The 27695-nt window shown below is 50.0% G+C and overlaps 1 protein-coding gene across 1 annotated transcript in view; it reads right to left on the reverse strand.

Annotated features, from left to right (window-relative positions):
• Adcy2 (adenylate cyclase 2) overlaps nt 1–27695 on the reverse strand; it is a 377019-nt gene that overhangs the window by 173190 nt on the left and 176134 nt on the right. Inside the window, exon 4 of the mRNA XM_046430364.1 lies at nt 1584–1733. Within this exon, the coding sequence (XP_046286320.1) occupies nt 1584–1733 (150 nt within the window). The remainder of the gene's footprint in view (nt 1–1583; nt 1734–27695) is intronic.

Consider the following 27695-nt stretch of genomic DNA (forward strand, 5'->3'; position numbering starts at 1 on the left):
GAGGTCAGTTGCCTGAGTTATTGCTTTTGTCAAAACTGCTGATACCATTATGTTATATAATCTGTCTATGTGGAATTTCAGTTCTCTGTAGCCTTGATCGCATTTTGAAGCAGATTCTGGAGGTGATGGAAATGAAAGTTAAATACACCTTTCAGGAGAAAGCCGATGCCTCTTTATTGTTTGGACATGACAACCATCTCTTCTACAGCACTTGAACTTTAGGGCATGTGGTACAGGGGCACCAACTATAAACACCAGGTGCTGCTTGTTGACACTGCGGAATTTTCTAGAACCCAAAAGTAAAACATTCACTGAATGTAAATGTCTAAAGAAAAATCTGACAACAGTTCCAAGTTAACAACTGTCTATAGCTCTTAATGTTGCAGCCACAATTTAACATGCATTAAGAACAAAGAATTAAACTTCAGGTACTGAATGCTCTTCTTGTGCAGGAGGGTCTTAAGACAAAACACAGTGTAATCAAACTGAGGCATGGTATTTGCCAATAATACCAGTGAGAAAGCATGTTCCCAGTCAGACCCAGTGCCTAGACCCATACCTGACAGAACTCTGTGCTCAATAAATGTTCGCTAAACAAATGAATCAATATCCCTGTTTCAGAAAAGGAGTCCACCTACTATCCATCAGTCCACGCACAAACAAAAGTCCAGTACCAACGTTAGAGGGACTTGGTTTTGGTTCTTCCCACCTTGATACATTCTGATGAAGTTGTACGAATGGATTCATTTGACATAATTCAACACAGTCATTAAGCACCTGCTACATGCAAAACACTGCTAACAGCAGAGGTAAGGTGATGGGTGTTCACAGAGGAAAGGAACATAGGTCATAGTCATTGTGATGTCACCTCTACTGAGTGGGTTTCTGTGATACACAAACCCCCCAAACCCAGAACTGTCCACAGGGCTGTCAGTGACAGATCCTCATCACGATTGTCCCAATGCAGACCTGTCCTTCCCATTCCCACCATTCCTGGCTGCACCACCCCTCACCCCCCTCATCTCCCAGTGGTCTTCAGAGGTCACTTTTGTAATGTCTCATCATGGTCAATACATCCCCTGACGTACACTTCTATACATCTCCTCCGACTATTGCCTTGGTCCTGCTGCCAAGCTGCAGCCCCCAGCTCCTCACCAAGGCCTCCTCCCAATGGCAGTCTCCTCTCTCAGGATGTCCACCATCCAGTGTGAGCAGCAGGTGCCAGACACCTGCTGTGTGGGTGCAGTGGAAGCCAGGAGGCCCCTATTTCTGTTGGGGCAGGTCTTGCAGCAAACTCGAAGCAGCAGTGAGGTCTTAACAAGATTATTACTATTTGAATGTCCCCAGGCACCTGTGGGTGACAGCAGTTGACAGGTGTGTGCATGTGGGTGAGGCTGGGTCTGTGGCTACTCATTTGTTATGACTCCCCAGGCCCTATGCCCAGGGCTGTGCCTGGGCAATCAGCTACTCTGGTCCCTTTGTGATACTTGTGAACGAGTGTGGTTCATACTCAGAATTGGCGGTGACAGCATCATTACAATAATGCCAAAATAATGTGGACAGAGAATGAAAAGCCATCTTACCTGTTGGCGCTTCTCGAATTCCAGCTTGATGCGGGACTTGATGCAGTTACACGTGTCCTGGTACGTCTGCTGCAGAGCTAGTTCCATGAGGTGCTTGTGGTAGGCACCTGCCAGGTTCCCACAGATGAAGATGATCACGTTGGCCAGGATCTGCAGGGATGGAAAGAGTCACTCAATAGGCGAGGCCCCTAACTCCTGACAGAAAGAAAGCAAAATGCAGCTGACTGTGGTCTTCAGCAAACAACTAATGGGGTTCATCTGGCCAGTTTCCAAGCCGACATTCTTACTGGCTCAACAGACAGCACCAGTCCCACTGGGGACTCTGTCCCTTCCTGCATCACAGTCAGGGATCCTGCCCGCTGATGGGCAGACAGCCTTGCAGGCCCTGCCTTGAGGCCTGGAGGAGGCCTGTGTGTTGCAGGCCACCCTCTTGGGCCTCAGCAGGAGAAGGACATGCCGGTCTGTCCCAGAGCCGTGCTGTCCAACCTGCGCCTGTTGCTAAGTGCTGGTGAGTTCATGGCTGTCACATGGCATCGTGGTGACACGTACAGGCCTGCGGGGACTGATACTCACTCTTTTGTTTGCGGAGGAACAAGGGAGACTCTCAACACATATAACCTGTTACTCTTTTGATGACAAAACAATTTGTGTTCACAACAATTTGGGAGGAAAACAGAAAAACATAAAGCAAATGTAAAAAGAACCTTAGTTGTCCTATCGAGGAAAAACACTCTGCTGTCTGTGTAGCCGTGTCCATCTACCTCATGTCCCTCAGGATTCTCAAAATTAATGCTGTGCTTGGTTTGGTCAAGGACTCTATCCTGTTTCAAAAGGCCAGATTTTGTGCCAAATATGGTTTGGTGTTTTGCTTTCCTAGTTTAATAATTTAATCACAATTTTTCTGAGAGTGCTTAGATAACGTTCAGCTTTACGACTCTAGCATCATTTAGCTAAGTTCCTATGGTTCAGTTGACATTCGGTGCATCATGCTGTAGATGTCAAACTCATGCCCAACAACGCTGAGGGACAGCCGTGACCTCACCAGCACACAGTGACAGAGGCCGGTGGGTCAGCACAGATCTGCCTCAGGTATCCCTCAAATGCACACAGCTCTGGCTTCCTCTTCCATCTTTCTGTAGACCCAGTTCCTTAGCATACACTGAGTCAAAGTTACGTGTATTCTAAGTATCAATCACTCTCAGGAAATATTCCTCCTGTCACCACGGCAGGGGGTGACAGTGGTATTTTCAGTGTGTGCTCGTCTTGTGTCGCACATGGTCGCACAGATCAAGCTGTCCCGTGTCAGGGCTGGCCTCCAGGTTTTCCGTGGGATAGCCAAACAACCTGGACAAAACTGCCCCACGTCTACACAGTCATGATTCTGACCCAAGACAGGGGCTCCTGGCTAGAATAACAAGGCAGGAGCTCTGCTTCCAAAGGTCTTCTACTCTCGAGAGTTTCCCCAGCACAGATGAAGTCCCACCTTGGTCACCCGACACAGCGCACAGGGGCAGGCAGGGCAGCCCTTCGCCTAAGCCTTCCGGGTTCCCCATGCAGGGACTTCCTGAGAGCTTGGCTGTCCTGGATCTGTAGAGTGGGCTCTCCTTCCCAGCGGGAGCACGAGGAGGCCATCTGATTGGGTGACCAGGAAGCAGGATGCAGTCCTTCTTGCCCCTCTCAGGGTCCTCCTCCCTGAAGAGGGTGGTCAGCTTCAGGAGCTAGGTCCTCAGCCGAGGGCCCCTCACCCTGTGCTGGGGAAGGCCTTCATTTGGGGGCAGGAAAGTGGGGGATGGGCTAACTCAGGGGCATGTTAGCAAGACCTCGTCCTCTGCACAATTGTAACTGTAATGAGGGCACAGTTTTCTCCATCTGCCCGGTGCCTTCACCTACCTCATCCTAGGTTCTGGACAGCAGAAGGGGGATATTGATTATGAGCTCCTGAATCCCTGGGGAACGCATTTTGAGGGTGGAGGAGACAAAGCTGAACAGAGCTATAAATGGAAAGGCAGATAAGATGAGCCTCTCTTATGAAATGCAGACACCCTAGACAGGTGGGCCAAGAACCATGCAGACTAGAAGGGCCCCTGGGTGCTGTCCTAGGTAACTCCTGCATCTCACAGATACTTGGGATTGAGGAGCTCCTACAACTCATGTCCTCACACCTCACCCCCAAACGTCCTTTTATGCGTCCCCCATCGACCTCCCCTCCCTTAGTATGGATGATGAAATAGTACCTTTGGGCCTGGCCCTGGTGCTGTGTGTGGTGCATGCACACACGTGGTATATATGCAACCATCTCTGTGAGGTTTGTGTGGGATCACATGTATGATCTGTGTGCCTGAGTGCCACCTGTGGCTTGTCATGTGATGAGCATGTGACACATGTGCTCTTTGTGGGAGGCATGTGTGCAGCAGCTCAGGGCTTTGAAGCAATGCAACAGCCTTTGGTGTGTCTTCCACACGTTTCCAAACCACAGGGGCTCTCTCCTCACTGCCATGCACTGATACGCTGCTTCAGTGAATGCCACTCCTAGAGCAGGTGAGAAGTCCTGGCTTCCTATTCCAGAAGTCCTCTGCCAGTTGAACAGAGATTCATTGTGGTACCGTGTCCATGGCACACCATTGAGTGCTGGATACAGTTTCTGCAAAATGACTATCTGGCTTGCTGGAGATTCTTCTGACCTTGTCATTGCTGGACTTGCTTGAAGAATGGTACACCCAAGACTGCAGTGCTCAGACCTAGAAGACACCAGCTCCTTCCTTACTAGGTGCAGCCGAAGTAGTAAAACGGCTTACTGGTTATCCATCAGGGTTCCATTTTTCTTTCTCAAAAAAATAAAAATAACTCCAAAATAAGAACTAGGTATAAGCACAGGAGCTGAATGAAGCTGTCACCTGTCCCCTGGCTGCCAGCATGGAGTATGAATGGAGCATTCATAACTATCCTCAGTGTAGAGCCCGGTGCTGGGATGGAAGAACTGCCTGTCCCTGTTCCCCCTGGAAGCCCTCCGATTACCTATTTCCTCTCCGCTCTCTTGGCTGGACTGGGAAGAATGTGCACCTGTCAAGCTGATGGGATGCCCTGCTGCAGTCCTGCTGTGGGGGCATTAGGAGTGGATATGGCCACTCTGCGTGAGCATCAGCCTCAAGCTCTGGGCTCCATCCCGAGCCCAGAGGTTTGCATCTCACATGACCAGCTCCCTAGTCAGACTGAAGTCAGGGTCATCACGCTCAGAGCCCATGTGGCTGAATGGACAAATGCTGCTTGTCTATTAAGAAGTTCCTCCACATTCTAAAAGCAAAAATTGTGCAAAGCAAAGCAAGAGACAGCTGTCTAGAGAAGTGTGTCCTCTCTGCCGGTCTTTTGTCCAGTGCTCTCTCCAGTTACAGCTGGAGATTTGCCCTGTCATGCAACTTGGGGAAAACCTTGGGGTCATTCATTCTGAGTGCCACACAGCTTCCAACAACATGGAATTTCAGCCCTTTCTGGCGATAGATAATTGGATAGAATATATTCGCTGATTTATTGTTGTTTTCAAAGAAAAATGTTGAAGAAACAAATAAGAGCTTTAATTCCCAATAAAATATGGGATTTCTTTTCTGATGGAAAACAAAATTATTAACATTAATCTGATTCCTAGTCTTATTCTACATTACTGTACTCTGAGGTTAACAGAATCGACCCTGGTATTTTAATAATGACATATACTTAAAAATATAATGATGTCCTAAAGTATTTTTCTTTCAAAATGGTGCATTCATACGATTTTATGTGAAACCTGGGGCACAGAGGAAGTGATATTAGATTAAGATTTTCTTTTCAACAATAGTATCAAAGCATTTTGTTTTCTAGAAGGCTTAAGGAGACCCTATGACAAAAAAACAAAACCTTATTTTCAAAATGTTGGATTTATTTGATAACATCATACTGCCTTGATATCTTCTTTTATCTCATTGCTCCATTTACCTATCCTCACATCTGCCAGGAAACAGGAGTGGGAACTTGGCCTCCCGCCGGGTGTGTGTCAAAGGGCTTAAGGTGATAACCTCAGTCGGGTTACCCCCAGGGGAGCCCAGGCCTTAAAGGTGCGCACGGGGCATAATCAGGAATCTGTGCATATGGAACACTGCCAGGATGTCACAAGGAAGCCTGCTGTCTCTCTGCTCCCTGGTTCCCTGTCTTTGCCTGGCGTAAATGTGGGGAGGTTTGTCAACACTTCTCAGCCATTCTCAGGAGATGCCTGTTAACACCCCCTGAGCTGGTGGGGAAATCACTGTCCACCAGTAAGCTGCAATTCTGTCTCTTTCCTACTGTCACCACTTCTCTTCCCCACACACCTTCTATCTTCCCATCCTTAGAAGCACTGAGCAGTAGCACACCAGGAGGACAGCATTCCATTTTACAGCCATGGGAACAAAGGAAAAAATTAAGCAATAGGGGGTAGGGTCTGGGCAAACTGGCTCTGAGAGTTCCCTGTGCTGGCCCACATCACCAGCCCCAGGCCTCAGGTCAGGTACGTCGACAGCAATCCAACCCTCTGCTAGTGTGGGGGGAAGGTATTGCTGAGGAATTTCTCAAGAGATACCTATTCCTTTGTAACAAGTGAACATTTTTCTCTTCATAAAGCATTTGTATCTTGTGCTATAAAGGGCTGCCACCATTTAAAGTTATTTTAAGAGGCTGCGTTTTGGAGACCACATGCCACGGAGCCCTTCACTGGTTCGGCCCACGTGTCTGTGCACGTTCCCAGGAAAGTAAGAAGAATGTCAAATGCTCCCAACCACGTGATGTGACCCACAGGGTGGCCCATCTGAGACTATTTTACCTGGGAAGGGGACAGTTCTGTCTTCAAACAGCTGAGAAATTCACCACAGTGCTTAGGTGACTACTCAGATCCCTTGTGACTCTGACCGATGTGCATTTTAAAGAGGCTACTATTCCAGTTCTTCATCTTGTGATGGGGCGGCCACAGGGGACAGAAGGAGGCCCATGCACACTGAGGGGGAGGCGGGGCTTCTTGGAGCCAATGTCATCACTCCATGAGTTTGTTCCTCCATGAACCAATGGCCCGATATCAGAGAAGAAAGAATGTCACCACATTCAAACAGGTCATCACCTTAAAACAAAGCAGAGCCCAAATATGCCAAGACGTCAATTAGAAGTCAAAAGAAACGAAGAGAGAAGATGAGAACCTGATGAATACTCAGAAGCCGGGGTATCTCAGGAGCCTGGAATTTGGCTTATATAAAACAATGCTCTTGCTGGGGGAGAAGGTGATCAGGTGGAACTCTTTCTCCTTAATGCAGGTCTCAAACCCGGGTGCAGGAAATCCCAATCCTGTCCCTTCAGGTCTTCTTGTGACTCCCTAAGAATTCAGCTAGCTCTAGGCCATGGTTTCAGGACCTTTAGTGAAGATTAAAAACACTGTGCTTTGGCTAATAACATCCATTGATCCTTGGCATGTGTCCTAGAAACTTCCTCTAATTCAGGATCTGTCTCTGTGAAGAGTGGTGACAGGAGGAAAGGTATAAGGTAAATTGAAAGACCGACAACCTCAACGATGGATGCTATTAGGGCTTTGGGTTAAAAGATTGGCATTGAACACGAGGAGTCAAATGCAATTTGATTTCTTCAGGAAACTGCCATCACAAAATAGATGGTCCTGCTGGTCAGGACTGTTTTCATCACACTCTTTTACACTACGTCTGTTGGTACGTCTTTTTCAATAGTATCCATCACGCTATCATTCCAGCTGTATGTGGACTGAAGAGTCAGACCCCTCTGTGCTAGAGGTCCAGCCCAGCAGAAGAGCAAGATGAAAACAAAGGAGGGGAACTGGGAGAGAGCCTCGCCCCCTTCAGAAGGGCACCCACAGGCCATCCAAAGCTGACCGGAAGTACAGAGCTTAGAAGATCCCCAACATCTTGAGAGAAAGTTCTTCTCTCAAAGTAAGTCCCTGAGAGCACAGCTTCCCTCTAAGAACACTGAATTAGCCATGCAGAAACCCAAGCTTGTACTTCTCAGCTCAGTGACTGCAGACTTGAAGTTGCCAGGGTGCTGGTTATCTTGATTAAAACATGAGACGAGAAAAAACAGAGTTCCCAATACTCAGCAACTGGTGGAAGAACACCACACAAACCCCATTCACAATTCAGCCCCTTCTACTTCGTGCGTGCGAGGAGGCCGCCTCACCCTGCTTATGCCCCGTCTATTCCAGTTTAGCACACAGAACAATTTTACCTACAAAGTTTAGCCCCTCTTTACTATACACAGAGAGAAGACCAAGCAAAGAAGCAGTCTGGAGTAGTTACAACGATAGAGATGAAGAAGGAGCACATGATCAAGTTCTACAATAAAGTATCTTTAAAGAGCCATATGGAACTTTATAACCCTGCATGAGAGAAATCTTAGGCCTTTATGATGAGTTAAAATGCAAGGATCACTAGCACCCTAACTGATATTCCAAAGCTTCTGCAACCAAATTGGTCAGTCAATTCTTCCTCAAGGTTCATCTATTCTGCAGGTCATTTCTGCCAGGCGAGGCTATCAGACAGTTTTCTCCCAATGTCTTTCTGTTTCAGCACAGCTCTAGGTTCAATTCTGAGAGCACCCGTGATTGCACCGCCCTTCAGTTAAAGTCAGTGTCCACCCAGATGAGACAGGGTTTCTGATGGTGCCTGCTGGCCCCATAATCTTGGGATGATTGCACCAGGTTCTTTGCCAGCCAATGGATTATCCAGACTTCACTTCCCCACTAGGAGTTATTCAACTCTGGTCTCTGGGTCTTCCCAGACCCTCTCCCTCTTAGTAGTCACATATATACAACAGGAGGACACATTTAAAGTGTGGTGTCTCAATGCTTTCCAAAAATGTATGAGCCTGTGACTACATGCTAAGTACACCCCGAAGTTTGCTAGCCTTAGATCAACTCTCCTGAGGATCTACACTAACCAATATAAAACTTGCCTGATTTGATTTCTGGGTACTTGCACATTTATAAAAAGGAAAAAGAAATTTTGACATATTTTAGTTCAGACTTTTCACTAGTCTAGACATATCATTTCTCTAATTAACCTGAACCATTTAAACACTATCCATAATCCTTCTTATTCACCACCCACCACATTTGATCCACAGCCATTTAAAGCCAATAGGTGTGCAGAATCATTTTAAAGGGACCAAGGCTATGGGGTCCTCCAACTTGGGCTTAGTAGGAATTGATGCCCTACTCTACAGCGAGCACTTTCCCCCTGATCACATCACCAAGCCTTCTGTGGGTGCACGGGCACCTCTGGGTGCTGCTCCATCCACAGATTGAATGGAGATCTAATCACAACCCCATCTATAATCCACATAAGATAAGTTCAGAATTAAAACAAGGTACAATGTGCCCTGATAATTGTGACTCAATAATAAAACACCTATGAAGCTTAATGGACCTAAATGTGGAAACTGAATAGACCAGGACTGAAACGGGACAAGAGGACCTCGACTGCAAGAGGGCAGTGGAGGGATAGCAGCACAGGGTCGCCTGGTCAGTCCCAGGTGTGAACTTACACTGCAGCATCTGTGGGGAAGTGACGATTACAAGTTCTGTCAAACAGTTGTGGACTCCTCACAGGGGAGAAGGGCAGATGCTGCGATTCACAAGGTATACTTTGAATTGGAATGTCCTTTCCAGTTGGACCAAAATACACTGCATGGAATTGCACTGTGATGAAAAAGATAAGTGCAAAGGATGCAAAACTGAATCTCTTTGCAAATTGGAAAACAAAACATTTCCTATTACAAACTAAGCTTAGTTGTTTCATTAATTATACTAATCATGAAAAGGATGCCCAATAACAGCTTCCCTTGATAAAATAAAAGGCTCAATTGAACTTAGAAGTAGTATCTCCCTGGAGGGTATTCTGGGGTCACCTCTTCCCTGCCTTCCCCTCCTGCTCTATGCTTCTCTGTAGACCATGTTCTATAAAAACACACAGGAAGGTTGTAAGCCCATGGTACCACTCTGTCTACTGGTCATTTTCTACCACAGAATATGTATTAGATTTCCTAAAAGACCAAGTGACATCTCCTATCATCCCACAGGGACGTGACTGCAGCCGGGCTCTTCCCAGTCAGCAACACTCAGTGACCACAGTCCAAAGGAGCAGACTTTGCTTACCACATGTTTTGGTTTGCTATAGCTGCCATGAGGAAACACCACAGACTGAGTGGTTTAAACAACAGAAATTCATTTTCTCACAGTTCTGGAGGCTACAAGTAAGTCTGAGATCCAGATGGAGGCATTTGGAGCTGAGGCTTCTCTTTGGCTTATGGACGGCCATCTTCTTGTTCCACCTTCGTGTCTTTGTCCATCCTGCCTGATAAAGTGGACTGCTGTGCCTGGGTAACTAACAGTGAGGACAGCTCTGGAGGCTGGGATCCATCACCCAGGCTGACAAGTTTGGTGAGAATGATTCCAAGATGGCGCCCTGCAGGCCGCATCCTCCAGAGGAGAGAGGCACACTGTGTCCATGTGGTGATAGGCCTAAGGGCAAGGGGCGAAAGGGAGCTGAACGTGCCCTTTTGTAACAGCACCGAGCAGGCCTCATGGCCTAACACTTCCACAATGGTCAGTACACCTCAGTGCGGATCCTGGTGGAGACATTCAGGCCGCAGCACCTCACATGGGTTTTTCTTGTGGATGAATCTCCCTGGTGGCTATGAGTCTTCTTCTTACTGGGCATCAGTGAGATTAGAGCCTATTTAATTTCTCATTTTATCTTAATGGCCTCTCCAAAAGGCATTATTCCTGAATATGGTCACATTCTAAGGTGGTTAGGTTTCAACATGTAAATTGTGTGGGGATCAATTCAGTCCATACCAACAATGATAATGAGTTTCAAAGACAATTTGTTTACATATCACCAGAGACTCCATTTAAAGATTAAAGCCGAGATGTCTTAGAAATGTGGTGCTGGTACCTCTTGAAGAAATGTCACCTACCACTGAAAATGAGTTTATATGGCAGAAGCCCAGACCTTGATTAAATTACTTCATCCATCCAACAAGCATTTGCTGAGCTTTGATTTACAGTCAATTAAATTTAAATCTTCCACCCAAGAAAGCAACATCACTGGAATAAAAGTGATAAAACAAGCCCCAAAAAATACAAAAGATTCCAACTGATCAGCCCTCACATGTGGGAGGCCATCCTGCACGTGATGTGAGTTACCCTCTTGGCTGGGTGAGAGGCGCTTAGGCACAGCTGTGTCAGAGCTTTCCCCACCCTTCAGGTCCGAGGGCTTGTCCGTGCAGAGGCGTGTCTGGCCGCTGCCCTGAAGACCCAATCGTCGCCCCTGACCTTGGGATGCTGCTCTCTTAATCTTCATTGGATGGGATTTTCCCTTGAATATTTTTTGTTCCCCAATAAAAGTCCACTCCCTGGCGTGTTCTCTCTCTCTCTCTCTCTCTCTCTCTCTCTCGCTAGTCTCTTCCATAAACCTCGCCACTGCATTAGGTGGCTGGAGGCAGGAGCTAGGAGAAGCCGTCTCGGAGCCGGTATTAAAGGTAATGAGAGTCTTGTCTCTTTAATTTAAAACTCCCTAGCCATTACTTATGAACCGAACCTTCTTTCTTGAAGCCAGCGCTGGTCGCGTGGCAGACTCACGGCCTAATCACCTTCGCGTGAGCTGAGAACTGAGATTTTAATCACAGCCACGAGGTCCTCAGGATGACGGCCTGGAGAGTCTCCACCACTGGGGGCCTCGTTAGCTGTTTGTGGTAGGAGAACACGTGGACCACGTAGTTGAAGGAAGACTCCTGATGAACTGAGCATATTTTCTCCAACATCAGTTTTAAATTTTACCTGAAAATATAAAATCACTGCTGCAGAGGCTCCCAGTTTCCTAGGGCCATAGTTGTCGTAAGAAACAACAACTATCAACATCAACGTAAAATAAATTTTATTTTATTTCATTCTTAAACAACGGTAGTGACTCACTAGTGGTCTGCCAGTAGCCAGTGTGCTGTTGCGCTTTCATGACCTCACAAAGCTTGGATTCTGATTGAAGACCCCCACCCACACTTCCTGTTCCACCCAATCTCTGCCTTTCCTGACTTTTACTTACAGCAACAAGCAAAAACCCAGCTTTGCAAAGACACAACATCAACAAAGGAGTGCAGTGTGATTGAATGCTGGAACCAGGCAGGACCTCTCCAAGTTCCTGGCTTGCACAGCGTCTGACAGACACTGAGTATATTTCCCTTGAATACCTAAAACTTCCTGGGGTGCCCTAGGGTTCCCTGGCACACTGTTTGGAAACCATGTCACTAAAGAAATACTTGCAACAAACTGAATATATTAATTAATAAAATTTGAAAATGTGTTATTAAGGTCATGGTGGACTGGCTATCTACATTTTCCTTGGTCAACTTGAAATGGAGTGCTTAGCTAGAAGGAAGGACATCCTCTCCGTGCTGACTTGTCTTCCTATGAGATAACAAGGAACAATCTAATAATGGACCCTGTGACTCCAGTTTAGGTCAAGGTCTCAGCCCCAAAAGATGGCACAGACACAACCCAGAAAGCCTCATGAAGTAACGATTTACAAATAGGGCAGGGTGCTCAGAAGCGCCTCATAGCAGAGCTATTGCTACCACACAAAGACCCAGAGTAGGCAAAGGGAGGAAGGAGCTAGACTCTGCAGAAGTTTGGCTGCAGGAGAGTCAGAGCCCAGCAGGAGCTGGGGGGAACAATGTCACTGCCATCCTGGGTTCTGGCAGAGAGGTGACTGGGGACCCTGCCCAGCCTACCATGTGCTGAACCTACTTCACAGCCAGAGGGCCAAGGAGCGGTGACACAGTGCTTTATGTCAGCCTCCCTGGGCGCAGGGCAGAGGAGTGACAGACAGCATGTCTGGAGCAGCACACAGGACAGCACAGCCCAAGCTCACCACCCTAAACCTTGTGCAAAACCACAGCGAACAAGCCACAGACAGGCCCTGAGCTCATCAGATTCTCTCTCCAGGAACGTGGGCTTGCATCTCAGAGCCTGAGCCAGGAGGCAGAGGGGTGTTGGGATTACCATCCTGGGTGCCGGTGATGGGATCTGGTAGACCCACAAAAGCTGGACTTCACAAAGGGAAGAGCAGCACAGATTTGTAGAGTCAGGGATGGCTACTCTGAGGGACACAGAGAAAGTAGGAGAGCTTCTTGGTCCAGGAGGTTGGGGCCAAACTCTAAAGAGAATAGGGTTTGAGATACTTCTATGTGACCTTCTCCACATTTACTTGAGTCATTTTGTTTTCTGTTCTTTGTGATCCACACTCTCTGTTGACACTCAGTAGACTCATGAAGCTCTTCTTACTTCATTTGGGAATTAGCTTTGAAGACAGTGGGAAATGCTAATTAAAATCTAAGATGTGTTTAATACTCAGATGCTCTAGTTTGGAATTCCACAGAATTCCCCAGCTGGTTGTCTCAGTGCTTTCTGGTTCAGCTCCCGGAGTCTCTTCTTTCTCGATGTTACTTTCATGAAAACTCTACTTCCTGCAGAGGTGCCTTCGGCTGTGCAACCAGGAGCACGGCAGCCTCTGTCCCTGGCTTCTCCAGGGAGACTTGACGTCCTTGGATTGCCTTAATAATGGAAGGTCCTTGCTGTCCATGAGCCCTTGGGTTATCCCTGAGTGTTGGCTAAGAGGTGGAAACGCTCAGGATGGGCGCTGGTTACCTGAAGGAGCAGCCTTCTGAGTCCAGGGTTGAGGCTTTGAGCCACCTTAGGGAGGAGAGCCAGAGACTGAGTTCAGCCACCACGCCTGTTGGAGACCTGCTGCCCCAGAAAAAACTGTCTGGACACCAAAGTCCAGCAGAGCTTCCTGCATGATGAACATGCTGATGGGCTTGGAGGAACCTTGTGTACTTGAAATTTGTAATCAGCTGGCGGCAAGGACAGCAGCTAGGAGTTGCCCAAACACGGCTGGCATCCGAAGAAAGAGGCAAAGTGGGGCAGTCTGAGCCCGTGGGTCTCGGGGCCTGCCCTGGGCTGGGCGGTAGGTGCCAGGATGGGCCTGCAACGTGCCCCCTGGCATGGGGAGAGCGCCCTCTCCTCTCAGGGAGGTATGTCACCGTGAGGGGAGAAGCACTCTAGATTAGCACTCTGATGGTAGGATGCCACCAGAGGAGCCAGCGCGTCCACAGCTGAGCTGTCTGTGCGTCCACCGCCCCTGCTCTCTGGACCCCTATGGCTTCTGCAGTGCACCCATCTCACAGCTCCACTTATAAGCTCAGGAATGCGCTGTGCCACCTTCTCCAGGGCCTGCCCAGGGGGACTGGTGCCCCTCCTAGCTTTTACCTCTCTCCTCCCCACGTCCTACCCCCTCTTCCTTCATCTATCCCAGAGACCCCAATAAGTAGTCCATGACTCACAAACACGGCGGACAGACGCTGCTTCCTTCCCTCGAAGCAGAACAAACTCTGTGCTTTCTGCAGGGTCTGGCTGAGCCGAGGCTTCGCCAGCACCTCCACACAGCTGGGCACCTCATCTTCCCCCTCCTGCCCTGTTCCCTTTGCTCCAAGGTGGGCTTCCCCCTAGAGCACTCCCTAATTCCCTGCATCAGAGGGGCTGACTCTGGACAACCCCATAAAGATGCCCATGCGCCTGTGTTGCCCCAGGACCAACACGACACAGATCTGACTGTCCCTCTGTCGTTTCACTGACATGGGGGAAGACACATCTTTCCTGGGAGACAACAAGTGACTTCCTACACTTATTGTAAAGTGTTCCCAATAGCTAGTCATGTGACTCTTAAAGGGAAAACAGGTCTGGGATCCACATTCATCTTTTTCTTGCTGGTCTCCAACTGTGAGAAATGAGAAACACGTCCAAAGTTTAAAAAAAAAAAAATGAAGCACTATGTTTTGGAGAAGAAGGAAAGGTTCAATTAAGAGCTCTGTCTATGCCAACACTTCATTTAAATTTACTTCTCTGGAAGATGGTGGCTAACATGCCCCCTGGACAGTGGCCAGGTGCCATCAGCCACTGCGTAGCACATGACCAAGTTTCTATGACGTTAATTTGTGATCAAGACCCAGCTTCTGGAGCCATCTCACTGTTGTCCCAAGTGAGCCCTGAGTCATTTACCGTCCTGGGCTGGGTGCTTTATAAACACTGACCAGCTCAGTAGGCATGCTCCTCTGAGGCAGCAGGGTGGCCTTTGCCCATAACTCTTCAGCTCATAAAGAAAATAAGGCCAACCCCAATCTCACGTGGGGCTGTCATGATCAGACAAACTCCAGTGCTCCACGTCTGAAGGCATTTCCAGTGCGTAGTCATGCTTTCTGGAGGTGTGGAGGGTGCCGTAGGCCCCCAATGAAACAAATCCATCTAAGAATACTAGAATTTTGAAGAATGAGTATAAAAGTTTAAAAAATACTCACTTCCACTTACCAGTGAACTTATTCCATAATAATGACCCTGGCCCCTAAAATGTCAAGAGCCATACTACTCCATGAACCAGACCAGGGGTAATAACTTTTAAGGACCCAAATCCTAGTGGACAATTCATGTTGTGTCTTGTATTTTGGGATCATATATATATATATATAATAGGCATTAACCATTTAGGGACATAATTTACTTTTGCACAATTTAACTATTTAAGAAACATTTTAATAATTTTCCTTATGGTTTTACAAGGCTATTTGGATCACAAAATTGGATAGAAGCAGCAAGAAAAGTTTACTGGGAGTTTACAGAAAAGAGAGAGAACTCAGGGAGCTTATTTCCCCTAGGAAGGAACAGAGGCAGTACAGAGAGCTTGCCACGGACAGGCAGCCCCGAGAGCTGTTTCCTTAACAGGGAAATTGAAATTCTGTGCTCGCTACGAGGAATGGTTTTCACACTTCAAGGAGTTCTGTAGCAATCACTGTGGTGAAGGGTGCTGATGAGAAACAACCGTGCCCCGCATCAGAAGAGGAGCGAGAAACAGGAACAGAGGCCTGGTCTGATTTTAAATCAGACTTTTGAAAATCCTTTATTTAGAACAATTTGACAACCAAATTCCACAGCTAGCAAGAAAAATGCTTTCTAAGTCCTTCTCAGTGCATAAGAAAACCCTATAGACCTGGACTGTCACCTTGATCCTCAGTTGTCACCAGGCCACGGAGATCCCAAGGCACGCACCACCTGCCCGTTGGTTCCTGAGCACCTACTTCTGCATCACCTGGCTCTCCCTCCTGGAATCACTCCCCAGAGAAGATGAGGCTCCTCCTGTCCTAGCAATATTCTCCCTCAGTGTGCACACTCACACACACACTCTCTCTCTCTCACACACACACACACACTTCCCTCTTCCCGTTTCTCATTGCACAAACTTACTTGTACTCTTTGACCTTGGCCCTGACTCCCGCAAACAGTGAACCACCCAAGATACCCCCAAGACAACTCTTGCTAAGGACGCCAGTTGCCTCAAGTTGCCAAGGGACTTCTTTCCCTGTTTTCCTGAAACAGCTATGAGCAGCGACCTCTGCCACAGCTGGTGCCTTTCTCTCCCTGGTGACCTGGTGCTCAGTTCCCTTGGCACCAGCTCCCTTGGGTGCCCATCTTGCTGATGGCACCTGCTCTGACTTGAACGCTGGCATTCCCCAGGGCTCTGTCTAGGTCTGCTAGGGAGCACCCCCACTTTCTCCCTGCAGGCTCACCCTTATTCCTGGTTTCCTTAACGCCATCTAAATGGCTCTGAAGGCCAAAGGCGTGCCTGGGCCCAGAGCTTTCTTCTGAGGACTGGACTCAGAAGAGCTGTCCTCTCCAGGGTGGTGTCCCAGGGGGATTCCCTACACTGAACTCTCTCCATGTCCCACTCCACCTACATCCTCAAGTTCCACCCATGCTGGCCCCCCAGCTCCACACTGGGCACCAAGCCCTCCAGGGTCCTCCAATGTGGCCCCGTCTCCAGGCCTGAGGCCGTGGCACCTCTCTCTGTGGGTTCTCCTTGTTCTCCTGCTGCTTGCCACGTGCTCCTGACATGCTCTCCCGGGTCTTCCTGCTCCTGCCAGCCCCGTCTGCTCTCATGGCCCAGTGCTGCTTGCGGAGGGTAACAGTTTTGCATTCATCCATCTGCTTCCTGTCTGGCCTCCCTGTTCTGAGGGCAGGGCTCCTGCTGCGCATCCTGCCTGCTTCACACAGGACCTACGAGGATATGTACCGCAAATACTCCTCGATGAACAAAACAATCCCTTACACCCAAATAAATAACTCCGTCAGAATCGGAGATACCCGGCGGCTGGGGTGCGGCTCAGCGGTGCAGCATTTGTCTCCCACGTGGGAGGCACTGGGTTCGATCCTCAGCACCACATAAAAGTAAATAAACAAAATAAAGATACTGCGTCCATGTTCAAGTACAAAAATATTTAAAAAGGAATTATAGATACCCGAATTCATTTATCAAACAGAAATATATTCTTCTTCCTTCCTTTTTTTCTTTCCTGGGGATTGAACCCATGGGCACTTTACCACTGAGCTACATCTCCAGACTTTTAATTTTTTTTTTTTAATATACTTATTCTGATTAGGTATGTATGACAGGACGATGAATTTTGATTCACTGTACACAACTTCAGCACAGCTTTTCATTTCTCTGGTTGTACACGACGTAGCGTCACACCACATGTGCAGTCATACGTGTACCTAGGGTGATGATGCCCATCAAATTCCACCATCTTTCCTGCCCCCATCCCCGGCCCCATCCCCTCCTTCATCTTTGCCCAATCACAGTTCCTCCATTATGGATCAGCATCCACTTATCAGAATATTCAGTCTTCAGTTTTTTGGGATTCACTTACTTCACTTAGAATTATCTTCTCCAACTCCATCCATTTATGTGCAAACACCATGGTTTTATTCTCTTTTATTGCTGAGTAAAATTCCATTGTGTATATATACCACAGTTTCTTTATCTATTCGTCTACTGAAGGGCATCTAGGTTGGTTCCACAGTTTAGCTATTGTGAACTGAGCTGCTATAAACATTGATGTGGCCGTGTCCCTGTAGTATGCTGTTTTTAAGTCCTTTGGGTATAGAACTAGGAGAGGGATAGCTGGGTCAAATGGTGGTTCCATTGTAAGTTTTGCAAGGATTCTCCATACTGCTTTCCAGATTGGTTACACCAATTTGCAGTCCCACCAGCAAAGTATGGGTGTGCCTTTTCCCCCACATCCTCACCAACACTTATTGTCATTTGTATTCTTAATAGCTGCCATTCTGACTGATGTGAGATGAAACCTTAGAGTAATTTTGATTTGCATCTCTCTAATTACTAGAGATGTTGAACATTTTTAAAATATTTGTTGATTGATTGCATATCTTCTTCTGAGAAGTATCTGTTCAGCTCCTTAGCCCATTTATTGATTGAGAGGTTTTTTTTTTGGTGTTAAGTTTTTTGAGTTCTTTATATATCTATCTTGGAGATTAGTGATCATCTATCTGATGTGCATGTGACAAAAATTTGCTCCCCAAATGTAGGCTCTCTCTTCACCTCATTGATTATTTCCTTTGCTGAGAAAAAGCTTTTTAGTTTGAATCCATCCCATTTATTGATTCTTGATTTTGTTTCTTGTGCTTTAGAAGTCTTGTTAAGGAAGTTGGGGACTAATCTGACGTGATAAAGATTTGGGCCTACTTTTCCTCTCTTAGACACAGGGTCTCTGGTTTAATTCCTAGGTTCTTGATCCACTTTGAGTTGAGTTTTGTGTATGGTGAGAGACAGGGGTTCAATTTCATTTTTTTTTTTTTTGCATATGGCTTTCCAGTTTTTCCAGCACCACTTGTTGAAGAGGCTGTCCTTTCTTCAATGTATGTTTTTGGCACCTTTGTTTAGTATGAGGTAACTGCATTTTTGTGGGTTTGTCTCTGTGTCCTCTATTCTGTACTATTGGTCTATCCACCTGTTTTGGTGCCAACACCATGCCATTTTTGTTACTATAGCTTTGTAGTATAGTTTAAGGTTTGGTTTTTTTTTTTTTTTTTTTTTTTGAGACAGGGCCTCAGTAAGTTAGCTTATGGCCTCTACATGTTGCTGAGTGTGGCTTTTGAACTCGAGAACCTCCTGTCTCAGCTTCCCAGGCCACTGAGATAACAGGCATGCACCAACATGGAAATAGATTCAGCAAATACTACTGAGAGCCTGCAACATGCACAAACTGTTGGTGACACAGCCACATCAATGTTTATAGCAGCACAATTCACAATAGTTAAATTGTGAAAGCAACCTAGATGACCTTCAATAGATGAATGGATAAAGAAACTGTATACACACAATGGAATATTACTCAGCACTGAAAGAGAATAAAACCATGGCATTTGCAGGTAAATGGATGGAGTTGGAGAATATCATGCTAAGTGAGCCAATCCCAAGAAACCAAAGACCAAATGGTCTCTCTGATAAGTGGATGCTGATCCATTTGGGGGTGGGGGAGAGCATGGGAGGAATGGAGAAACCTGAGGACAAAGGGGAGGGAAGGGAAGGGAGGGGGCGGGGGGTAGGAAAGACGGTGGAATGAGATGGACATCGTTACTCTGGGTACCTGCATGGGGACACAAATGGTGGGACTCTGCTTTGTGTATAGTCAGAGAAATAAAAAATGATGCTCCATTTGTGTGCTGTAAACTGAAGTGCATTCTGCTATCATGAATAACAAGTTAGAACAAATAAATCAATCAACTTTAAGTAAAATGAATAGACCAAAAAAAAGAGAGAGAAGAAACAAAGAACAGAGATGATATTTTCAAGTAAACAAAAAGGCAAAAGGTCCTGGCCTCATGGACTCGTACTTAAATATAATTTTCAGCCTGATCAATTCACTCCATCATCTGACTTTCGCATGTGATGAGACCTTTATGGTGACCTTGTTTTATCCTTGACAATGGCTGCCTTGGCAGGTGTCTGCTGTCCTTCAGAAAATACATGTAAGTGGTGCCCAGAGAAGACGGGAGGACCTTGGACTTGACACTGTCCCTTTGGAGTGACCCACCCCGTGGCGGCCTAGGCTGTAGGGAAGGGGGGAGGCCCGGGGTCCACCAGGTTTCCTGGGGTCGGCTGGGTCAACCGACACATCTAACAAGGATCTGTCCACAGAAAGGTGGGGTGAGCACTTAGGGCCTTCATGGAGAGGGCAAGGGGCCACTCTGAGGGAGACACCTGCCCGAAGGGTATGGCCAACCAAAGACGGAGACTCCTGACACCCTGCGTAAAGAAACGGGTCTTTTCTCCGTAAGCTGTTTTCTCAGGTATTTGTCACAGCTACCAAGAGCTGACTACAAAGGCCGAGGACACAGTGTTGACGTCTGAGTCAGCACCCCTCCTTTGCCGTCTCCATGCTCACAGGTGGCCTTGGGGTCAGGTGACAGGAAGAGAAGGTGAGCAGCACGTCCCTAGAATGTTCACATCCAAACTCTCCTTCTCCATGATAAATCGACACATCAGCTTTCTGGGTTCAAATATGATTCTTTTGTGCCTTTTTACAGACAGTCAGCATCTCAAGTGCAATGGCTTGGATACGAGGTGACCTCCAAAGCTCATGTCTGAGACAGTGCGAGGACCTTCAGAGGGGAAATGGTGGGGCTGTGAGCACCTTGACCTGGTGAGTACAGTAGTCAGCTGCAGTGGACCCTCGGGGACAGAGCTGTGGGCAGGCAGGGTGCGGCTGGAGGAGGTGGTCCCTGGGGCTGTGCCTGTGGGTTCCTATTGTGTCCCTGGTGAGTGGAGCTCTGAGCCGCCTTCCCCTTGTGCCCTGGAGCCATGGAGCTCTGCCTCACTGTGGTCTAGAACATTGGGGTCGGCCATCTGTGGACTGGACCTCTGAGACTCTGAGCCCCAGATCAGTTCTCTTCCTCTTCAGTGTCTCTTGTCGGGTCTTTGGTCCCAGTGGTGATCAGCACCCAACCTGAGGAAGTCGGGGTTACCCTCCTGAGATGCCCCCCTGAACACGGAAGGCCACGCCCAGCAGAATGTGAGCTCTCCTGGGAGACCAAGGCCTGTGGGCAGACTCCCCTGTGGCACCTCTTCTCTCTGATCACATCACTCTTCACTGTGACCCCACCAGTCACGGATTCGACCTGCGCCTCTTAGCTGACATGTCCTCATGTGACAGTGCCTAGGTGACACCAGTTCTGCGCCAGCCTTTTCACCGTGCTTTACCTCCTCAGTGAACCTCCTGGGAACCTCGCCAGCTCCTGATTTCCCAATACAGAGGAGCAGATGCAGTCTGGGGGACATTTCTCCATTCTTATTCTTTCTATTATCTATCTATCTATCTATCTATTTTTGGTGGTGCTGGGAATTGAACCAGGGCCTTGTGCATGTGAGGCAAGCACTCTAACAACTAAGGTATATCCCCAGCCCACTGTTTAATTTTAATGTAGATGAGATGGCTGGATCCACTGCAGCCTCCTTAGGACTGTGAGAGGAAAGGCAATGGGCTTTTGGAGACAACCACGCTGATTTCATTAATCTCCTGGATCATGGACAGCAGTGTCCTACCTTTGGACTTCTTTTTTTATAAGATAAATCAATCCCCGTTTGTTGAAGCCTCTGTTCTGTGGTTTTCTGCTTCTTGCAGCCAAATGTAAGGCTGACTCATGTGTTTAGGACAGCTCAGCTGAGCCAGGAAACAGTGTCACCTGTGTTGTGGCACAAGCTTCTGGTCCACGGAGCCTGCTGGGCGTGCTTGATGCAAAGCAAAGGAACGAGTCAGAACACCAAGGAAAGCTCTGGGGGCTGTGCCTTCAGACTCACCAGCCATAAGGGGGGGGGGGGGCTCAGGCCACTGGAAACAGACCTGAGCTGCCCGTGGAGACAGCGATGCCCAGAGAGATTAACTGGGCGAGGTGCACCGGGGGAGCAGGGGACCAAGGAGGGGACGCTCTCCATGGCAGACTCCAGCGAGGTGCCAGAAGCTGGGAGCGGGGCTGCAGGGATGGGGGAGGGGCAGGGCATCGGGTGTGCAGCTGGAACGTCAGAAGTCAGGACCCTCTGCCAGGGGCTCTCCTACCCTCAGGAGACGCGCAAGTCACAGAAGGAAGACATCCAAGTGAACCCGCTCAGTCGCACCGTGGGTACAGTGGCTGCATGGGGGCCCCGTGGAAGCCTGTGAGGGGACCTCATTAAGTCCTCCCAGATGTCACTGAGCTCAGCGTTCTGAGATGGGGTTGTCCTGGATTGGCAGGTGTCCCCATAAGAAGAGAGGGCACGTGGAGAAGGCCGTGGGAAGGAGGCAGAGACTGCAGTGTGCGGCCACAGCTGAGGCACCTGGGGCCACAGAAGCTGGAAGAAGGGAAGCGGAGTCTCCTGGAGCCTTTGGAAGGGGTGTGGCCCCGCCATCACCTGGAGCATTTTGGACTCTGACTCTGACTCCTGACTCCAAGAGAATACAGTGCATTTGTACCTGTTTGTTACAGCAGCCACAGGAGGCTAATACCCGATGCTAACTGCAGGCATTGCTGCTGAGGTGAAGTTAAGACAGTGCCCTCAGTGTGACACCCAAGGGGGAAAAGAGGGACAGACGGGCTGGAGGAAGCTCGCTGCTGGCTGTGTCTGTCACAGGAGTGCTTTCCCCGCCCAGCAGACCTTGTTGCACACAGGGATGTGGCTGAGCTGAAGTCTGCGCAGAGCCCACTTCCCTACACGGAGATCCTTCCACGGACCTTGCAGGACACAGGCCTCCTGAGATGGGGTCTGCGCTCTCTGAATTTCCCCCACAGCCCTCTCTGGCATCATCGTGGTGTTTGTTTGAACTATTAGTGACCTGGTATTGACCTGGCCTCGGAAACACTGCGGCAGGAAAGCCATCTGGACCAGCCAGAAGGGCCAGGTCCCCTGCAGAGCCTAGGACCCCAGGCTCCGCCCTTGGCCTTGGGTTGGCGGAGCAGGGCCTTTCCTGCCCTCTGCCTTCCTGGGTGTTCCTTGCAGGCTGCAGGACCTGGCCTGGAGGGTTCCCTGCTGCCCAGGGAAGGCCGTGACCCTGTGGCCTTCAGCCTGTGTGGACACAGCCCACGCAGCAGCACTTGGGCCTGCAACACCAGGCCCCACCCCTCTGCCCACCGTGTGGCCAAGGCCGGGCCCTTTCTGGTCCAGACCCTGCTCACCTTGGAAATCTCCCACTGGGGCCTCCTCCCTCCGGCCTCCCGTGGCGTCCCCTGAGATGTGGCTGTGGACTGCTGGCATCTTTCCATTCCGAGCCTCACTGTCCCCCCTCCCTGAAGACCCTGTGACTCGGGCCTCCTCTGTACCGTGCGTGGCTCCCCCGAGGAGCCAGGCTGCTCCCAGGGGACCCCCTCAATGACCACGTTGGCTACTGTGGGTGACACCATCCTCCAGCGTGATGCCCCGGACCCAGAATCCCTCCCTTCCAGGCTCAGTCACAGCAGCTGCCTGGCACGTCTCTCTCCCTGGTGGCCCCTCTGGAACATTCCAGAATATGACCAGAAGAAATTCCCCACCTTGTCTCCCTAAAGCCGCCCTCCCACTCCAATGCTGGAACTTGGACCCACATGTCTCCCTGAGATGGTTTGGGCCTGAACTGTCCCCATGAGCTTGGTCCCCAGCACGGCAGTGTTCAGGGGTGGGAGGTGACTAGACAAGGACGCTCTGACATCACCCAGGGGTGGGGCTGTCCTGGAGGGTGGGGGGGGGCTAGCTGGGGTCATAGGTCGATGAGAGCGTGCTCCTGAGGCACCCTATACACCCCAACTTGGCTCCCAGCTGCCGCGCAGTGTCTTTGCTCCACCCTGAGCTCCCCCCATGCAGTTCTGCCACCACAGACCTGGAAAAGACAGGGTCAGGTGACCATGAACGGAGGCCTCTGAACACCTGAGTCCAAATTAGTCTTTCTTCTTTTAAGTTGACTTCTCTCAGGTATTTTGTCACCTCACAGACAGCTAACAAGTTCCAGAGGTGCAGGGGTAAGGGCTTCTCCCAGCCAGCAGCTGTGTGGGGGGTGGTGAGGCCTTGAGAGGTGGGGCCTAGCGAGAGAAAGTTAGGTCACTGAGCATGTGCCCCCGGGGAAGGCCTTGGGAGCCCAGCCCCTTCCTCCCCTTTAGCTTCCTTTCTGCCCTAAGGCCAGCAGCTTGCTTTACCACACACTCCCCACTCACCATGGGAAAGCAAATGCGGCCAACCCTCCATTGACTGGGGCCTCCCAAACTGTGAGCCAAGAAACCTTTCCTCTTTCTAAGTAGATTTTTTTCAGATATTTTGTCATAGTGTCAGAAATCCCCAGCTTGTTTCTGTATTTGGTGTCCCTTCTGCCACCCAACCACCCAGCTCACAACAGGACACTCCTTGACATGCGCACTGTCACTAAGCTCTGTTGCTTTCATCTCCAGCTACCTCTTGAGTGCACTCTTTCTCCCCTGCCCTCCTGCTTTCTCAGCTCTGCTTGTTGATCAAATCTGGATTCTCATAAAAAATCCTAACTGCTCCCCCTGCCTCCAGGATGCGCCTACTCAATCCATCTGGCAGAAGCAACCAGAGAGATACCGAGGAGCTCACGACCTCCTGCGTCTGCCAAGGGGGAGGGTGACGCTGGCCCATGATCAGCCACCAACCTCAGCAGCTTCACCCCAAAGTCCAGTCACTGCTCACGTGTGAAGTCCCCTTGGAGACCAGCAGAGGCGGGAGAGCTCTGCTCTGGAGGAACCTGGGGAGCCAGGTGAACATGGGCATCATCCCAACGTGCATGCCGGGATTCCTGGGTCGGAGTGGGGACCATGACATGTGAGCCCAAAGGCGCCACACATCAATGCCGCTTACCCCTGGAAAGCGAGTCTCCTGAGCTCCCGGGGCGCAGGAGCGCACCCTGCCCTGTGTGCACTGGGGACAACTTCCACCCCTTGGCCCAGGCCGGCAGCCTTCTGTTGGCCACACCCTAGGGCTCTCCCCCGCCCCAGCTCTGCCCCTCAGCTGGGCCACCCACAAGGAAGACCACGGACGGATGGGCATTTAGACCCAAAACCCCAGGAACAACCTCCACAAAACTCTGATCCACTGGGATGTGGCCCGGGAATCCACATTTTAATTAACGCCCAGGGAATTACGTTGCTGGTAGTTCCAGAGGCACGCTTTCAGAAGCCCTGGGCACGAGATCAGGTCCCAACCTTGACCCAGTCGGCTTTCGGTCACTGTGATCAAAAGACCTGACAGAAACAACTCATGGTCTCAGAGGTTCAGTCCCTGGTCCATGACTGACTCCATAGCTCTCGGCCTGAGGAGGGCAGGACGTCCTGGTGGAAAGGGGTGGCCACCAGGAAGCAGAGAGAGTTCAGCTCACCAGGGACAACATAGGTACCCAAAGGCACCCCAGTGACCTACTTCATCAGCCTCACCCACCAGCCTAGGGTTAGCACCCGGTTAACCCATGTGCATGGGCTGATCCACTCTCAGGTCTAATGGTCTCACCCGGGACATTCTGGCACTGAGGACACCTCCTGTCTCAGCCAGACCAACTTCCTCGAGTGGCCCAGAGTGTCCTTGACCCTGGGCTTAGCTTTCTGAAGGCACTTGCCTTGCCCGCCTTGCAGCCATTCCTAGGAGGCCACGGTGGCGGTGGCCTGCACCCTTTGTCCCCCTGTCTGAGGGCGTGTCCCCTTCTCTGCCCTCACTCCTGGTCTGCACCTTTCCTGGCCATCAGCCTCGGCAAACCTCAGTGCCCCAGGACTTCAGCTCCGCAGGCGCTGCAGGGGGGAAGCAGAGGCCAGCGCCCAGCCCTGCCCGGCCGGTTCTGACTGTCATTGATGACTGACTGCTAATCGCATCTATTTATAGGTACAATGCAGTGTCCTGAAGGAGGCGGGCGGTGGGCTGAGCAGGGCCTGCAGAGTGTGGCTTGTCTCCTTCCCTGGACTGCAGTGAAGGGCAGGGGCTTCCCCGTCTCCAGGCCAGTGTGAGGCACGAAAGATGTTCCATAATAGAGCATCGTCGGAGTCAGTGAGAATGGTGAATAAGAGGGGTCCCTGGTAATCAGGGTGCTGTGGTGCACCCCTGTAATCCCAGTGGCTCAGGAGGCTGAGGCAGGAGGATCATGCGTTCAAAGCCAACTTCAGCAACGGTGAGGCCCGAGGCAACTCAGTGAGACCCTGTCTCTAAATAAACTACAACCTAGGGCTGGGCATGGGGCTCAGGGGTCGAGTGCCCCTGAGTTCAATCCCCAGTACCCCCCCCAAAAAAAGAGGGGCGCCTGGTAGCTGTGTGTTTCTGGTGTCTTCTTCACCCCGTCCTGTCGTCCAGCTGTGGGAGGAGAACGTCCTGATCCACAGTGGAGCCCAGGCAGGAGCAGGGGCCAGGACGGGCTCCCGGGGCCTCCCCCGCTGCTCACCCTGAGGGCCTCCTCCTGCACCCCCTGCACCACTACTCAAAGATGCCTCTGTGCATGGCCTGAACACTTGTTTTAAATCTAGCCCAAACCGCAGCCAGGCCTGCTTCTCTCTTTGCCTCCAGGCAGAAACCAGAAATAGCAATCGGCAGAGGAAGGGAGGAACCAGCAAAGCCCTGATACTGCTTCTTTGCCGTTCAGACAATGTTTTTAAAAAATCAAGATAACAGATTTCTGGATGTTGCTCCTGTAAGGCTTCAGCCTGAGACAAGTCTCCTGGGCTGGGCTCCCCGGGGAGCTCCCCAAATCACTTGGGCTGCTCCTTCGGCCCCTCCTCCCCTCTGGGCCACCTCCACTGCCCATGTGAAATGTGCTACAGTTGGCTATGTTATTGGTTTAGGCCACATGAGCTCCTGTTTGAAATAAAGAAAGAACTAATTTTGAAAATAACAAAGGCTCCATTCACTGCCTCAGAGCAGGCCCTCACCTTGGGCAAACATGGCCCACGACGTCGAATTCTGTGCCTTATGGTTCACAACAAAAACTACTGCAGGGTGGCGAGTGGGATGCGCGCTCTGACCACGTACTGGGCACTGTTTTGCCTACTGCGTGTTTATCAGCTCTTTCACTGGACTGAACTCCAGTCCTACAGACAGAGACGTGAGCACAGGAGACGGGAGGTGGCTGTCCCCAACCCACAGGGCGTCCAGGTGCTGCCTCCAGAAGGCGCAGCTCATCCATCCACTGGCGGCCTCAGAGGAGGAACGTTCACAGTGCTTAGAAAACATCTGGATGTTGCCATTCACGTTTTCTCAAGCAAAAGAGGAGGGCTCCTTTTGCACACCCCTGTCAAGAGATTCAAGAATCGCTGAGTTCTAAAGACCAACTGGGTAGAAAAGAGCCACGGGGAAGCCCTTATTGGTGGGACTGGGGTTTGCTGCAGACTTGGTTCCAGGCCCCCCACACGGCTCACGTGGGACCCGTGCAGTGCTGGCAGGCCGTCACCACCGTGTGTCCCCCTCCTCCTTTGGAGAAACGATGTTTAAAAGCTACTTTCTCCTTGCAAGAAGCACTGTGAGAAACGGCTCGCCAACGGGGAGGGAGGGAAGGGAGGCAGTCGTAGGCAGTCCCCGGGAGCAAAGGAATGGAGGGCAGCGAAGCAGCAAGTGCTGATGGCTGAGCTAGCACCTTCGTTGGACACACGTTAGGGACAGATGGACTGGGCAGCCCTCGGGCTGCAAGACTCCAGGGCCGCGGGGTAGACAGTGAGGTGAGACCAGGGACTGCAGCCATCAGGGGCCACAGCCAGCCTCCACCAGGCTCCCCGCAGGCTGGTACGTTTCTTTGCTGCACTTGTGCACTCAGCCCCTGGTGGCTCCCTGCCCCGCGGCCAGAGGCTCCTGGGCTCTCCTGCCTCTGCCTGCTGCCTCGTGCGTGGCTCCTCTAATGATCAAACTCGGTTATAAAAAGTAATAAACACATGAGCCCACGTGGGAAGGCACACGGAAGCCACTGGGCCTATCTCATGGGAAGTGACAGGGACTCTGAGGAGGCCTGACGGGAGCATGGCTGGGTCCTCAGTCTCTGAAAAGAGAGGCTGGGAAAGGAGCAATTTTTTTAATATCTTATTTTTTAGTTATAGTTGGACACAATACTTTTATGTGGTGCTGAGGATCGAACCCAGGGCCTCACACGTGCTAGGCGAGAGCTCTACCGCTCAGCCCCAGCCCCAGCCCAGAAAGGAGCACTTTTAAAACACTTTAC

This window comes from Marmota monax, unplaced genomic scaffold, assembly GCF_021218885.2.
Source record: "Marmota monax isolate L192 unplaced genomic scaffold, Marmota_monax_Labrador192_F-V1.1 WCK01_AAM20220418_F8-fsc00082, whole genome shotgun sequence".
Taxonomy (NCBI): domain Eukaryota; kingdom Metazoa; phylum Chordata; class Mammalia; order Rodentia; family Sciuridae; genus Marmota; species Marmota monax.